The sequence below is a fragment of the Heptranchias perlo genome, chromosome 5, assembly GCF_035084215.1.
Source record: "Heptranchias perlo isolate sHepPer1 chromosome 5, sHepPer1.hap1, whole genome shotgun sequence".
Classification (NCBI taxonomy): domain Eukaryota; kingdom Metazoa; phylum Chordata; class Chondrichthyes; order Hexanchiformes; family Hexanchidae; genus Heptranchias; species Heptranchias perlo.
In genome coordinates this window covers 32530781-32545775 of record NC_090329.1, presented here as the reverse complement: position 1 = coordinate 32545775, position 14995 = coordinate 32530781, and the positions used below count along the sequence as shown (strand labels likewise).

At 42.9% G+C, this 14995-nt stretch overlaps 1 protein-coding gene across 1 annotated transcript in view; it reads right to left on the bottom strand.

Moving 5' to 3' along the window:
• Nucleotides 1–8869, bottom strand: part of sntg2 (syntrophin, gamma 2) — a 283588-nt gene extending 274719 nt beyond the window's left edge. Inside the window, exon 1 of the mRNA XM_067985257.1 lies at nucleotides 8570–8869. Coding sequence (XP_067841358.1) covers nucleotides 8570–8869 — 300 coding nt within the window. The remainder of the gene's footprint in view (nucleotides 1–8569) is intronic.
• Between the last annotated feature and the right edge of the window lie 6126 nt (nucleotides 8870–14995).

Below are 14995 nucleotides of genomic sequence, written 5' to 3'. Positions count from 1 at the left end.
CATCGGCGGAATAGAGTGTCATATCCCCATGCAATGAACAGAGCTTCAGAGGTATAGAGCTTGGTCAAACCTCAAGCCAGACCTAATTTCATTCCCAATTTACATTTTGTTTTAACTCGTCAGTCTCTGACTGCAATATTTCTTCTAGCGTTTCCATATTTTGTGGAGTCCAAAAATTGGTATAGGACAGGAGGTGGTCCTACAGCTGGCGTAGGACCCCGATTTGCATAAAAAAATCAGCCCACTCCCTCTTTCCGGTGGGCTCCCTGGGCGATTAAAAATGGCCTGATCCAATGTGGGGCCTATTGGACTTTGATCCCAATTTTTGAAGTTCCCTTTGTTGCTGATGAAAATTCATCGGAAAACTTAATGACGAATGCCTCCAAATCGAGAGACACCAAAGTGAGGGGAATCAAATAAGGGACTTTCATTTGAAAAGACTTTTTGGGGGAAATTTTCCAAGAACCCCATGCCAGGGCCAGGGCACAGGACATACAACAGAATCACGGGTGCACTGCAAAACTCTCCCAGGTGATGTGTGGTGCCGAAAAACGTATCCCCTATTGGCGAAATTTCAAGACAGCCCACACAAAAATAGATCTATCTGGTTCAAATCTGGACAGATGGCATTGCTAATTGCTTCCACCACAGCACTTAGTATACGTGAGCATGACATTAGGCTGAAGCAAGTTCCTATATATTCCTTTAGACATATTAAGGAATTATATATTTTTTAGGATCCAGTCATAACAAAAGAAAATTAATTTTATTATTAGTTATATGCTTTTCAGGAGTGCGTTGTTGCTCAATAGTTTAATCGACCAATCAACATAAAGGAAATAGTTTTTAAATTAATTGTAATTAGAGGAAAATTTGAACAAATAGTACTTCAGAAAAGGAGAGATGATATTTAGGTGTGATTTTAATTGCCCTAAAATAAAATGGAATGGGGAAAGGATTTTCTAAAATCTCAGCCAACAGAGTCAATGCAAAAGCATTTCTTGACTCAGGATTCATAACAGGGAGTGGGAAAGAGGCCAGACTTGATCAACTATTAGGAGTGAGGTTGAAATGGTGGAAAACTTACAGATAGGACATCATATACTCACCAAATCATCGAAGTTATAATGCAGAAGGAAGTCAGTCATCCGTTGCAGCTGTGTTGATGCTAACTCGTCAACTGGAGCTACTTCTCTAATCTCATTTCCCTGCCTTATCTCTCTTCTTTCATATTCTTCCTTTTCAAATACTCACCCAATTCCCTTTAAAATGATGTTATGGTCCCTGCCTCAACAGTCATTCATACTCAAGCATTCATGTTCTAATAATCCTCTATGAAAAGATTTAGGGCTCAATTTTAAAATAGCCGTGTGGGTGTGTTGGTGGCAAGAGGGCTCTCAAAATCGCAGAAGTGAGGAGTGGGAAAGGAACCCGGCTCCAACACGCCAACTTCTGCATCTCACAAAGACGCATCTGTGTGTGTGCGCCGTTCCCGAACCCGGAAGTCCCGCCGGCAATTAAAGCCGGTGGGATGATAGTTAAAGAACCAAATGTACCTCATTGAGGTACTTAAGGTAGTTTATTTCTGACATAGTAGGTGGTTAAACCGATTTTGCACTTAACTGGGCGGCTTTCCCATGGCTTCCAATTCACGCTAAAACCAGGCATGAAGGACCAGATGAGGCAAAAATAAAGCAAAGAAATTAAATTTTTAAAATTTCACAAGTTAAAAAACGAAATAAACCTACCTTTCAAACGATGTCACCTGCACCCCCCTGCTCCGATGTCCAATGTCTCCTCTCTGATGTCTGAGCCCCCGATGCTCTTAGCCCCTGATGTCTCAGCCCCCAATGTCTCCCCCCCCCCGACGATGTCCGATGTTTCCCCCCCCCCGATCTTTGTCCCCCCCCAACCAATCTTTATCCCCCTCCCCACGATCTTTGTTCCCCCCACCCACCCCGATCTTTGTCCCGCCCTCCCCCCGCACTCTCTGTTCCACCGCCCGGTGAGGTCTCTCTCTCTCTTTCTCCCCCCACCTCGGCGTTGCAGCTCCGGTCGGCAGCCAGCCTATCAATCACGCTGGCTGCCGGGCGCGAAACCAGGAAACAACATTAATCATCATCAATTACCTCGCGATCACGTCGGAAAAGGTATTTTTTTTTATTTGGGTTTGCTGCGCGCACCTTGATCCCCCTGTTGCCATCCCACCACCATTCCAAAATTGAACCCTTAGTCTAACTTTCTCCCTTATTTTCCTTGGGTGTCAGCCTTGGCTCAGTGGTGGTGCTATTGCCTTTGAGTCAGCAGGTTGAGGATTCAAGCCCCACTCTGGAGACTGTTGACATCTCAGTACAGTATTGAAGAAGTGCTGCACTGTCGGAAGTGCAGTCTTTCAGGTGAGAGCTTTAACAAAGATCCTGTCTGCCCTCTCGGGTGGAAATAAAAGGTCCTACGGAATTATTTGACGAAGGGCAAGGGGGTTCTTCTGGTCCCCTAGCCAACATGTACCGCTCAACCACAATCACTACCACAGATTATCAATTCATTTATCTCATTGCTGTTTGTGGGACCTTTGCCGCCAAGTTTCTCTCCATTACAACAGTGACCACACTTCAATGGTCTGTGAAGCACTTTAGGATCTTGTGAAAGTGCTATATAAATGTAAGTTCTTTCTTCCTGAAATGATGAACCTGAGTCTATGTTTCCCTGTTACTGATTCACCAACCAGTGGAAGCAAAAGGGGGGATTTTAACTTGCGGGAGGCTGACCGGCAGAACGGGCTGGCTGGCTGCCCGATACCTGCGGCAAGAGGCCCAGTCCATTTTGAGGGCCATGCCTCATTGACATGCATCCGGTGAGCTGCACATCCCAAACAGATATCCTGATGCAGCTCACTGGCTCCAGGCTGGTGCAATATCAGACTGACCTGGGTAGGTCCCGGGGGTGGCAGCAGGGGTTGATCACAGGGGAGGGGGAGACTACATTATTCTTCGGGAGGCCATTGGGGAAATTCCTTCTGCTCCTGGCACCAGGAAAATAATCTTAACACTTACCTTTTGGGTTTTTTCCTCTTGCATGGCAGGTTTTACTGAGCGGAGCATACATGGTGCACTCCCCGCGAAGCAGGCTGTTAAAATTGCACTGGAGTCCCATGTACATCACAGGACCCCAATCTGCATGAATTCATAAGGTTCTGGCCCGATTCAGGCAGGTGCCTCAGCCGCCCATGAAAGGCAATATGGCAGCTGGTGGGAATGGTAAGTCCACCGCTGCAATTTTAACTCCACTACTGTCCTGATTCCCCCAGATGGAGGGAGTTAATATCACCCCTAATCTTTCACTATTTACTCTCTCAAAACATTTCAGACACTTGACAAGCTCCATCAGAAGTTTTCAAATTTCTAACCGGTTTTAACCTTCTCTGTCACAGTGGGAAAACCCCAATTTTTCAATCTTTCCTCCATAACTATAACCTCTCATTCCCGATAATGTTTTCGTTCATCTTCTCTGTTCCCTTTCCACGGCTCAAATATCTTCCTTATAATGAAATGCCCAGAAAAGCACACAATGCTTAATTCAATGCACTCAATTTATAACCAAGCATGGAATAATCTTAATGATGTGTAAATTTGAATATAAATCACATAGAAATATAAACGTCAATGGGAGATGAATGGACAAAACAGGAATTTGCAAATAAAAGAATAAGTGGAGGAATTTCTTTTGATTTCCTGAAAACAGGAGGCATGGGGTTGGACAGTCAAGGAAAATGAGGCAGGAAGGATCTTGTTGCAGCCCAACCCCTAAAATTGGCCTCTCACATTTCCACCCATCCCCATTGCCACCCGGTGTTGACCACCCACCCATTGCCCGCCCTGATGCATGTAAATGGTGTCAAGGGGGAAGAGGTTTGGGATCCCAGCTGGTTTCTCTCCATTCCCACCTTAGTACCACCGATAGAGGGGAAGGCCAGGAAAAAGGAGGCAGTAGGGGGACTGTGGCAGTGAACAACAAGAGGTCTAACAGGAAGGCGGGGAATCTGGCCATCTCTCCCTCTCCCAACCTCTCCAACTGCCTGTTCTTTGGCAGCTGGGCTTATTCAGAGTCCATTTAATTTAATAAATTTAATGCCAGTACATTTAGAGGGCTTCCGCTCCCTCTAACATTGACCCTGCCCCTTTCAGATACTGAAGCATGTACCCCACTGGGATTAGTGGACTTACACTTAAAAGTGGAGATTCCATCGGCAGTTTGTCCTGCATACTTTACTGAGCCTGGCCTAGGAAAATGGGTTGAGGTCATGGAGGGGTCAGACTGATGAGCAAAAGTCCCACCCCAGCCCACATCTGGTAGCAACCCTCCCTTAAGGAAAATTTCCCTCCAAAATGTTTTAAAGATTTAAGAAAATGCGGGAGAAAGGAGATTGGAAAATATATAAAAATAAAGACAGTGGGGTAGAAATTTATCTCCAGCAGTAATGCAAACGGGTGGAATCAAATTCGCCACCTGTCATACTCTCCGCCCGATCATCAGTTCTATTGAAGTCAGTGTCGGACGGGGAGTATGAAGAGCGGCCAATTCAATACCGCCCGCTTTGCACTACTGCCCAAGATAAATTTCCACCCTGGTATATAGCAATTTGTTACTATAGATGGGTCATTTAAAATTCGGATTTTCTCACCTGCGCCACTAAGTGTTATAATGTTTAGTCTCTTTTAATTCTTTCAGTTATTTTTTTTTATTACTTCATAACAATTTGTTGGAACTTTACCATTTGTCAGATGGCAGGCAATGTTTTTCATTTTAAAGCACATTATCTATTAAAGAGGCAGCACCTTCCTTAAAAAAAATTTTTGGCAAATCCTTCCTTATTAATTTACAAACCCACAATAGAATAACCTAAATGTGTGATGTGATCACAAGAAAAATGATGAATGGATCTTCAGACTCTTCTCCCTCCCTAAACAAAAAACGGGATGTCAAACACTTGAAATATTTATTACTGTTTGCACTATTTGTGTAATTCATATTTTTGTGGGTAAACACGGTTTATAGCTATGTTCTCAGTTATACTAATTCTGGCTAATTTCCCAATATTTTAATTCTTTATAAAATAATGTGAAATCACGATTGGACTTCAAATCTTCAATAGGAAAATCAGTACTGAGGTAAAAAATAGCTGAAAATAGCTGTCATAGTAATTTTACTTTTGAAAAACAATTCCCTGTAATTATATTTCTATAATTTCAAAGGTTTGGCAATTTATATTTAACACATTTACCTCATCTGTGTAAGGCATTAAGCTTGTATTTATAGGTTTTGGGTTTTGTGTAAAACAATGCAGCCGAGATTGTAATCATGTTGACTTTTACATCTAATGCAGTCATGCATCATATAACTGACAACTATGTCCAGAGGTTAAATAATTCCACATTCATAACTCCTTCCCTTACTCCTGCTTAAATTAAAGGCAGTTAGCTTGCCATGACCGTTCTGGAGATCAGTCTTCTGAATAGTTCATTTCTCTTACTATAATTTGGAAAAAAAAATCATTCTGCTGCAGTTCCTAGTGGCAAAGTTAAATTCATACTAAAATGAATAGGCAGTGCAGCATATTTGTGTTGAGTATACCACAGAGCTGTAAGATACAGTTCCCTCACTGTATATTTCGCTACGTGTTGGCTGTGCGATTTGCGAGACACTTAGCAGAGAAGAAGTGCTTCTTCAATGAGGGAAAAAACCAAACTTGGCTATTCCATACAACCCAACCTAGAACACTAACCAAAAGCTTTAGAGATGATGATCCAATCCTTAAAAGCTGACAACTCAAATGTCTTACATGTAAGTATGCAACATGTGAAAAAATATTACAAGTGACTTTTGTTTTTTGTACCAGATATCAGAAGGGACTTCATAATGAATATTATAGTGTCAGCCGTGGCTCAGTGGCTCACTCTCGCCTCTGAAGACTGTGGGTTCAAGTCCCACTCCAGTGACTTGAGCACATAATCCAAGCTGATACTCCAGTGAAGTACTGAGGGAGTGTTGCACTATCAGAGGTGCCATCTTTCGGATGAGATGTTAAACCAAGGCTCTGTGTGCCCTCTCAGGTGGACGTAAAAGATCCCAAGGTACTATTTTGAAGAAGAGCAGTGGAATTCTCCCTGGTGTCCTGGTCAATATTTATCTCTCAACCAATAACACTAAAAAACCAGATTATCTGGTCATTATCATGTTGCTTTAAGGCAAATTGACTGCCATGTTTCCTGTATTATAACAGTGACTACATTTCAGAAGTACTTAATTGGCTGTAAAACGCTTTCAGACATCCTTAAGTTGTGACAGGCACTATATAAATGCAATTCTTTCTTTTTCTTTCTTTATGACACAGTGGACCTCGTGTGCACAGGGGCAATAGCTAAATGATGTAATAGTAATGGTACAGCTTTCTTGGCAGCATCACAAAATTATTGAAGTAGACGTATGAAAAATAAAATGCGATTAATACAATTAACAAATTATTGTAAAGGATATAACAATCACTAAATCATGCACAGGGGGATCAAGGTAACTTTTAAAAATGTGATAATCCGTACCCCGTTATACCACAACAGATAAGCAGGTTTGGTAAATTATTTTTTAACAGATGAGTTTTGTATTGACAAGCTTATGCAATCTAAATATTATTCGTCTGGATATTTTGCGGGATTCTTTTGTCGGGGGCCTGTGGAATCCCAGAGAAACAGAGTAAACGGCTAAAAAATGGCTGTTTACTTCATTTCTCAAGGAATTTCAGGAATATTAACATAATGTCACTGCACAATTCTGATCTTTATTTCTTAATTTTTCAATTGATGTCAATTGATTAACTTGAACAGAAGCATGATTATACTCCCAGCTTTTCCCACCCGCCAAACTCTTTTAAAAGTTTCCTCTCTGTCCCTATCTGTGGATTACAGTTCTTCTCCCCAAGTAGATTAGTCTTCAAGGGTTACATTTCCTTTACTTTAGACTGTTCACGTGGCGACCAACAAAGGAAAGTCAGGCGGTGAGGCCCAATGAACTCTGCCCCAAAATACAAACAGAACTATTTAAATTGGGTCTGCTGTGGGCATCTATTGATGCTCATTGCGTCCTTACCCTGCCGCATGCAAATGACGGTGGATGGACAGGGTTTTCTGCATGTCTAGGGCAACCAATGCCTGGGGGAAAGAGGCACCGGGGCCTCATTGTGGTAGGCCAGATGCATTGCATTGATGAAGGCCACAATGGCTCCAGAATCTGGAGCAACCTGAAGGTGTATTTTTACAGTACAATTTACAGGTTTCTTTAAAATATATGTAATTTTGAGAGCTATTTTTAAAAATACTGAAGAATTTTTAAAAATATATTTACATTTTCTTTTAATTTTATGCTAAATTATTCTCAAGTATTTTAAAAGTTTCTTGAAGTATTTTAAAAATACATTTCTAAAGTATTTATAAGTACTTTTAATGTTTGTTTTAACCTTTTAAGGTTGCAGACTGGGGCCGTAATTACCAGCAGGATCTTCTTTAGTCCTTTCCCCTTTCCTCTTCTTTGAGGAGGAAGATGTGGAAGACCGCAGGAGAGATGCCAGGCTGAACAGGTACTCTAATGGACTCTGACCTCACCCTGCTGCTACCCATGCCTCCCTATCTGCAGATGCAGGCAGGGCTATTATACCGTGACCTCTCGGCAATGCTTCAGAAGGCTGCACTTCTTTTACAAAGCAATAACTGAGTTGTACCAGCTGCCAGCCAGCTGCAGGCCCAGCTTGTAAGGGAGACCTTGAGCTGATTAAGATCCAAACCCACTGCCAAATGAGCCCTGCCATCATGATCCTCGCTTTGGCAACAAACTCAACTCATTCACTTGCTGGCATGTAACTGTCCTCTACAACTCTAACAAGGTTCCCGTTTGAAGATCATTCTGATACCCCTTCACACCGGCAATCCCCCCGCTTTGCCTCAAATCATTCTTCATATATCCCCTTCAGTGACAAAGACATTTCACTAAAAACAAATCTGACAATCATACCGCAGCTGCTTGAGACCACCGAGCCTCATCTTGGTGCCTGCTATTGTGTGCCCTTTCAATCCTGGCCTCCCACTTTTCCTACCGTGTCAAGTGGTTACGAGTTGGCTGGATGATGATTTGCAGCAGGAACTTTGGGGAAATCGAGGTGGTACTTCCTTGTCTTTGGTTGTGGGCTGTCAGCACTTCAAAAAGGAAGTAGAAAAAGTGAAGGTGCTCCTGATGCCATCATATGTAATTCAACGCAGGTTTCAGAAGGTACATCTTGATGGGAATAAGAACAGGTGCTAACAATGAAATGCCTATCACATGAGCCTTCCACTGTTTTCATACATGTTCAGTTGTGAGTAAAGGAACACAGGAAAATGAAAGAAGTGTGAAGGATATCGTGGTACCTTTTGCATGTAGGTGGTAAGTTGTAGATGGTATTTGATGCAGTGAGGGCAAAATGCCTATCAATGAGAAACATGTATATTACAATGCACTGTTGGGAGATCTGACTACCTCCTCTTACACTGGCTGCTCTGGAGAAGTCAGTGAACTTCTTTCGTACCAAGTAGCCATTCAGGGATTGTTGGAGGCGGTACACGCTGCCAGGGCCATCTCCTTCCACAGGAATGGATGGTGTGCTTTGCCCACGCAGCACCAATAAAATGGACCTCCTTTGCTGGATTACAGAGAATAACATCTCAGCTAAAGAGTCTTTAAATTTGGGGGTGTGATCCTCTGAAGAAGCACCCGCCTCAGATTTTTCAGTGAGCAACATTATTACATACACAAAATGTCTATCATAGCCCTTCAGCTGCTGGGGCATCACTGGAATTTCCTCTCTCCCCCCTGCACCCTTCCCCCCAGGCAGACAACCTATGCAAGGTGTTAACAGTGCGAGGAGTCTACCATGAATAAGCAATGAAGGTGCGCAAAGGAAAATTGGGCTGGTCCATGCTGGAATTACACTGACAGCCAGAAGAGCATGTTTCAGTGCTATTTTGGCAGTAAATCCACTACTGAGGAATATCTAGCCCCTGTGTAAGTTCTTGGTTTGTCTTCTCTTTGTCTCAGTTGGTCTTGCTTTTCTTACACTGAGTAATCTTATATTCTTCCCAAACAGTGAGTGAGCAGATCCCCTCTCAGCATTGCCTTCTATTTTATTCCCAGCTCCGAATCGTCCCTTCACATAACCCTTTTCCTATCTTCCTCCCCTTTTCTTTGACCCCACCAATCTCTCAGTCTCTTTTGAATGTTCCTCTACCTGTGTAAAATTCAATGCTATTCTTTCTGATACTCTTCCCTTACCTTCATTTTTCTCTTTTTTCCTGTCCTGTATCTCCGTTACTCTCCTTGCTGCTAGTATAGTTGATTTAATGTATTCTTTGAAAATTTCAGTTTGTCCAAATAAATTTTCATTCCTCAATTTCCAACTAGGGGACCATCACCTTTAAGACCATGGTTTAAGCTACTTCACTCACTGTTGGAGCACTGGTTGACTGGCTCAGTGATACTATCATTCTACCTGATGCAATTCAACATGGTTATTACTGAATTACACTATCATCAGTAATAAACTTTTTTTTACTAAAGCTGGGCATTTTAATAAGAATTTATATGGGAGTATTGAAGTACAGCCTGGCTGGAATAAGGACGGGCCGGTCTCCCTTTTAATAGCAAACTGCCCACAATTCTAACCCAGTCAAGCTTTCCTTAAATCCCTATAACTGTTATGTATTCCCACAACATCTTCAACTGACAGCAACCATATCAAAATCTAATCAAGATTGGAAGATTGGATAACTTAGATTCAAAACTCCGGCTATCTCTAATATTGGATATTTCAAATTAAATCTGTGAGAGACGGGGGTGGAATATATTAAAAAGTGTAACGTGTACTATTAATAACTAAGCCTAAATAACTAAATAACTAAAACAGATTTAAGATAATTGGTAAAAGAACCAGAGGTGAGATGAGGAGAATTCTTTTTATGCAGCGAGTTGTTATGATCTGGAATTCACTGCTTGAAAGGGTGGTGGAAGCAGATTCAATAATAACTTTCAAAAGGGAATTGGATAAATACTTGAAAGGGAAGAATTTGCAGGGCTATGGGGAAAGAGCTAGGGAGTGGGACTAATTGGATAATTCTTTCAAAGAGATGGCACGGGCATGATGGACCGAATGGCCTCCATCTGTGCTGTATCATTCTATGATTCTATGCCTGCACTGTACTTTAAAGTGATTTGCATCCTTAGGAAAGTTCCTACACGCCTTCTTTGGAGTTAACACCTGTAATATCAGGGGCCCGGTGTGGTGGGAGTTCCCACAGTGCCACATGCAGAAGCTCAGGCTGTGGCCTCCATTTACTTGACTCTCTTTTGTTTCCTGTTATTTTACTTCTGAAGTTCAGCTACAGGGTCAGCACTGCAGAAAACACTACAAAGGCACTGCCTATAATGTGCAGATGGTATGGAATCCTTCCAACCATGCCATTTTAAGTCAGCTGGTTCAGTCAGCTGTCACTTCTCTCCTGTTGAGCTGACAAGTGGTGCCATGTGTTGTGATAATTTTCATGTATTGAAACTGAGACTCAGTGATTCAGTGACAGCTCCGCTGACCACGGGAAACCAGAAATTTCAACAGGGGTAGACTGATTTTGAAATGCAGACATTAACAAAGTTTAGAGTTGGTCCAAAGGCTGAATGTCTACATTTTACCTTGGCTGCCAGCCTTGGCTCAGTGTTACCACTCTTGCATCTGTGTCAGAAGATCGTGGGTTCAAATCTCACTCCAGACACTTGAACACATACTTCAGGGCTGACACTTCAGTGCAGATCTGAAGGAGTGCTGCACTGTCAGAGGTGCCGTCCTTCAGGTGAGACGTTAAACCACGGCCTTGTCTGCCCTCTCAGTTAGATGTAAAATATCGGATGGCACTTTTCAAAGAAGAGCAGGGTATCCTCCCAGTGTCCTGACCAACATTTATCCCTCAATGAACATCACGAAAAAAACAGAATGGCTGGTCAATTTATCTTGTTTCTGTTTGTAAATTGTATATAAATTGGCTGCCAGGTTTTTCTACAATACAACAGCGACGACACTTCAAGACGTAATTCATTGGCTGTGAAGAGCTTTGGGACATGCTGAGGTCACGAAGGCGCAATATAATTGCAATTTCTTTCTTTACTTTGGCATGTATACTGCTCTTAACTCATTATTAAGGTTCCTTATTTTTTTTAAAATTAATTCTAGATAAATATATATTTTTAAAAATTTAAATGCTAATGCACTTCCTGTGGCTTTGCCTGCAGATATCGAGGGCAATGGCCGTGCTGTGAGCGGGTGAAAGGTGCAAACTGGGCCTCAAGTTCAAGTCTGCAATAGTGTTATACTCCACGTAAATCCTCATCAACATATTTCAATAACTGACCTGCCTCTTGAGAGCAAGTTACTCGCCCACCCCCCAACCCAGGCCGGAACCGGACATGGGCGCGTTCACGACTTGTTGGGGTTGGGTTTCTGATTTTTTAAGAATTTAACACTCTTGCTTCTTTCCCACCCATCCTGGGGAGTTAGAACTCCCCCCAGAGACCTTTGCTATTTTTAAGGAAAATTGGATATTTATTTGAAGCAGATGAAAATACAAAGATACGAGGACAGAGGGGGGCAGTGGGATCCACTTTGGATTACAATAATATCGAGCTTGCATAAATACGATGGCCGTCTGTGCTGTAAACTTCGATCGCTCCTTGCTTCTATGTTCCAGCAGATATTGTGACCTCGAGTTTATTAAAAATAACTTACAACATTCTGCTTGCAGGGCACCAGGAGATAAAGCCCATGAAGTAACAATGGTTACAATACTTCTACTGCCTAGGTATTTCTAGAGTTAGTGCCAAATTTTGTAGGACATATAACCAATGTCAGAGAATGTGTAAACCGAGCAATTGCACCACGCCAAGCCTTATCCATTAATAACAATAATAAAAACAGAAAATGCTGGAAAAGCTCAGCAAGTCAGGCAGTAGAAATTGTGACACCATTAATAACAAATCCTTTCGAAGGGTTGGGTCCATTTAGCAGGCCCAGTGCCCATCAGGAGGACCTCAGGAAAATGTTATATGTTGACCATGGTAGACCGACGCCTTGTTAGAAATGTTCACTCAGGCCAGTTTCACAAAAGGCATTAGGGGTGAAGTTGTCTTTGGTAAAAGCGCAAATAGCCATTCAATGAAAAAGATCGGACATGGTATAAAACAGACTGCAGATTCGCTATCGCTGAAGACCAATTTCACCGCCATTCTGCCTGTCTTGGACGCCAATTTTATAACCCAGATAGCGTCACACATATGGCAACAGTATGAGGTAAAATAGTTCCGATTCATTCTGTACCACCCCAGACGAATAGGCTGGTGGAAAGGTTTAATGGCACCATGAAAATTATTTATTTGCATTTAACAGAGGTGCTTCAAGAATCAACCAGTTTCTTGCCATTTCTACTGTTATATGGATGCTGAGTACGTGCTCCACTGACACTGATCCAGAAGCATGGTCAGGGAAACCTGTGTAGAAAGACAGGCACATGGTAGTACTTAAGTTGAAGGACATCTTGACCTGGTCTTCCAACCACGTGAAGGATAGTCTTGAGCACATGCAAAATCGTTAGAAAAGTACGACTGTAACTCTTGCTCTCTGGAGTACCAGGTAGACCACAGCATGTTAGTTCTATTGCCACTGCAGTGAAACAAATTGCTGGCTCATTGGGAAGGTCCATACATAGCAGTGGAGAAGCACAGCAAGGTAAATTAAGTATTGAAGTTGCATAAGTGGCTCCAAAAGCACGCGGTCTATCACATGAAATTGCTGAAACTGTACTTAACCTGGAATGGGGTGTCACTGTGTGTGTCACATCCACTCCAGGAAAGCAATATTGCGGACTTCCCGGCTGAGAGTCGAGTGAACTTCTCAGTGTGGGAGATCATGCTAGCAGAGCTATCTGTGATCTAGAAACAGCAAGCCAGAGTCACCTTGCAACAGGTTCAGGTGCTGTTTCAGACAAGTGCTCGGTGATGTTTATCAGAACCAGAATGAACCAGTTCATGAAATGGTGCTTTTCACATACCACTTAAGCTTGAGACAACGGAACTTGTTTAGGCCTTCTTGTAGGCCATCCAAACTCAGATTAGGAAGGTCTCTTATTTCAGCTCACAAACACCTAATTTCAAGCAACCCCTACTCAAGGTGGGTGGTGGTGGTGGGGGGGGGGGGGGGGGGGGGTATAGCTGGTTTAATTGGCAGCCCTACTGGCAATCTCTGGATAGGGAAAGCTAAGAGATTGTCAAAGGTCAAGCTGCTGGCTTCCTGTCCAGCTCGAGAACAAAGAATAGGAGACAAAATGATCTAGTTCAGCTGTTTAAAATCTAGAGTGGGAGACATCAAGGAGTGAGCTGATCCTCCTTAAGATACAGCTGAATATAACGATAACCTAGACAACATGATGTCGAGGAAGAGGGAGGTATTAGTTACCTCGAATCAAAAGCAGAATTAATGCTGCTCTGCCAAACTTTGCAGCTAAGTCCAGGCAGTTATATTTTTTCTGAAGGTGTGCTTCTCTGTATTGTTACCCTGTAGAGATCTTGAAGTGATGTTTTTTAGCCCCACTACTGTGTTGCTGTAATAAAAAACTTGTTAGGAGCCTTAGGTTTTATATTGTTGTCAAGGCTGATGTTTTCTGCTGCTCATCTTCAATTGCTGCAGCTGCATCCCCAATCTAAATCAGCACAACAGTCTCCTATGACTGTCCAGAACATTTCTAGACAGTCTAGGAGCAAAGCAACTCGGTTGGTGGTTCCTGTAGATTGGCCATACACTTAACACTGCAAAGCAGATCTGTGCCATTGATTGTGCGCACACTTCTGGTGTGATATGCGCAGGACGCCATATTGGTAAAGGCGTTTGGCAACTCATACCTAACGAACGTCAGCAGCATGTAAAGTAGGGAGAATATGCAGTAGATCAGTGTCCAACGTTGATTTAAAGGGACAGATGCGATTTTGGAACTCCACGCTCCAGCCAACGCACGTTATAACCTTGCACAGCTGAACAGGTCTTAAACGGCATGGAGGACCCCTCACTAGCACTATTTAAGTTTGGAACGTTCTTCTGCAAACGGCAACTGATGCTAGCTCAATTGTTAATTTTAAATCTGAGATTGATAGATTTTCATTAACCAAAGGTATTAAGGGTTATGAGGCTAAGCGGGTATATGGAGTTAGGTCACAGGTCAACCTTCCTATGTTCCTATAATAAAGTTTCAATACTCTACAGGGAGTGGGCTGGCTAGCTGAAAGGCAACAGCAAGGGCACTGGTGGAGTGGCAGGGGTGGGGCAGGAATGCTGTCATTCTGAGAGAGGACAGCAGGTTCATGTTCCATGGAGCCACTGCCACTTGCTGCCTCCTGTTATGCACCACCTTCTCCTGCAAGAAAGCGGGATGTGTGTTGGTGAGTGTCCTGTGAGATGTTTGAGTGATGTGGCTATTCATGGTTGAATAGCTGCCAGTGTGTGTGACCTGTGAGTTGTGGGTGGGCGGCTTGAAACAGTGGTAATGTGTGAGGGTGAGAGGAAGCATCTGATTTGAAGAGTTGAGTACTGATTGAAAGAATTTGTTGGTAGGTGGGTGATGGGAGGTGTAGTGCGTGGAGCAGTGGATGTGGCTAGTGGTGCAGTTGGTAGGAGACGCCACTTGACAATTGAACTCACGCACCTTGACCACTCGTGTCAAATCATTGCACTTCTTCCTGCACTGCATCCATGTTTATGGTGCTATGCTCCTGGCATTGACCTCATCCCCTACTGCCTCCCACTGCCTCGGGAGCATATGTCAGGAGGGTCTCTTGCCCCCCTGTGGATATAGGATGTCCCTCCTTCTGTCCCACCTCTTGTACCAAG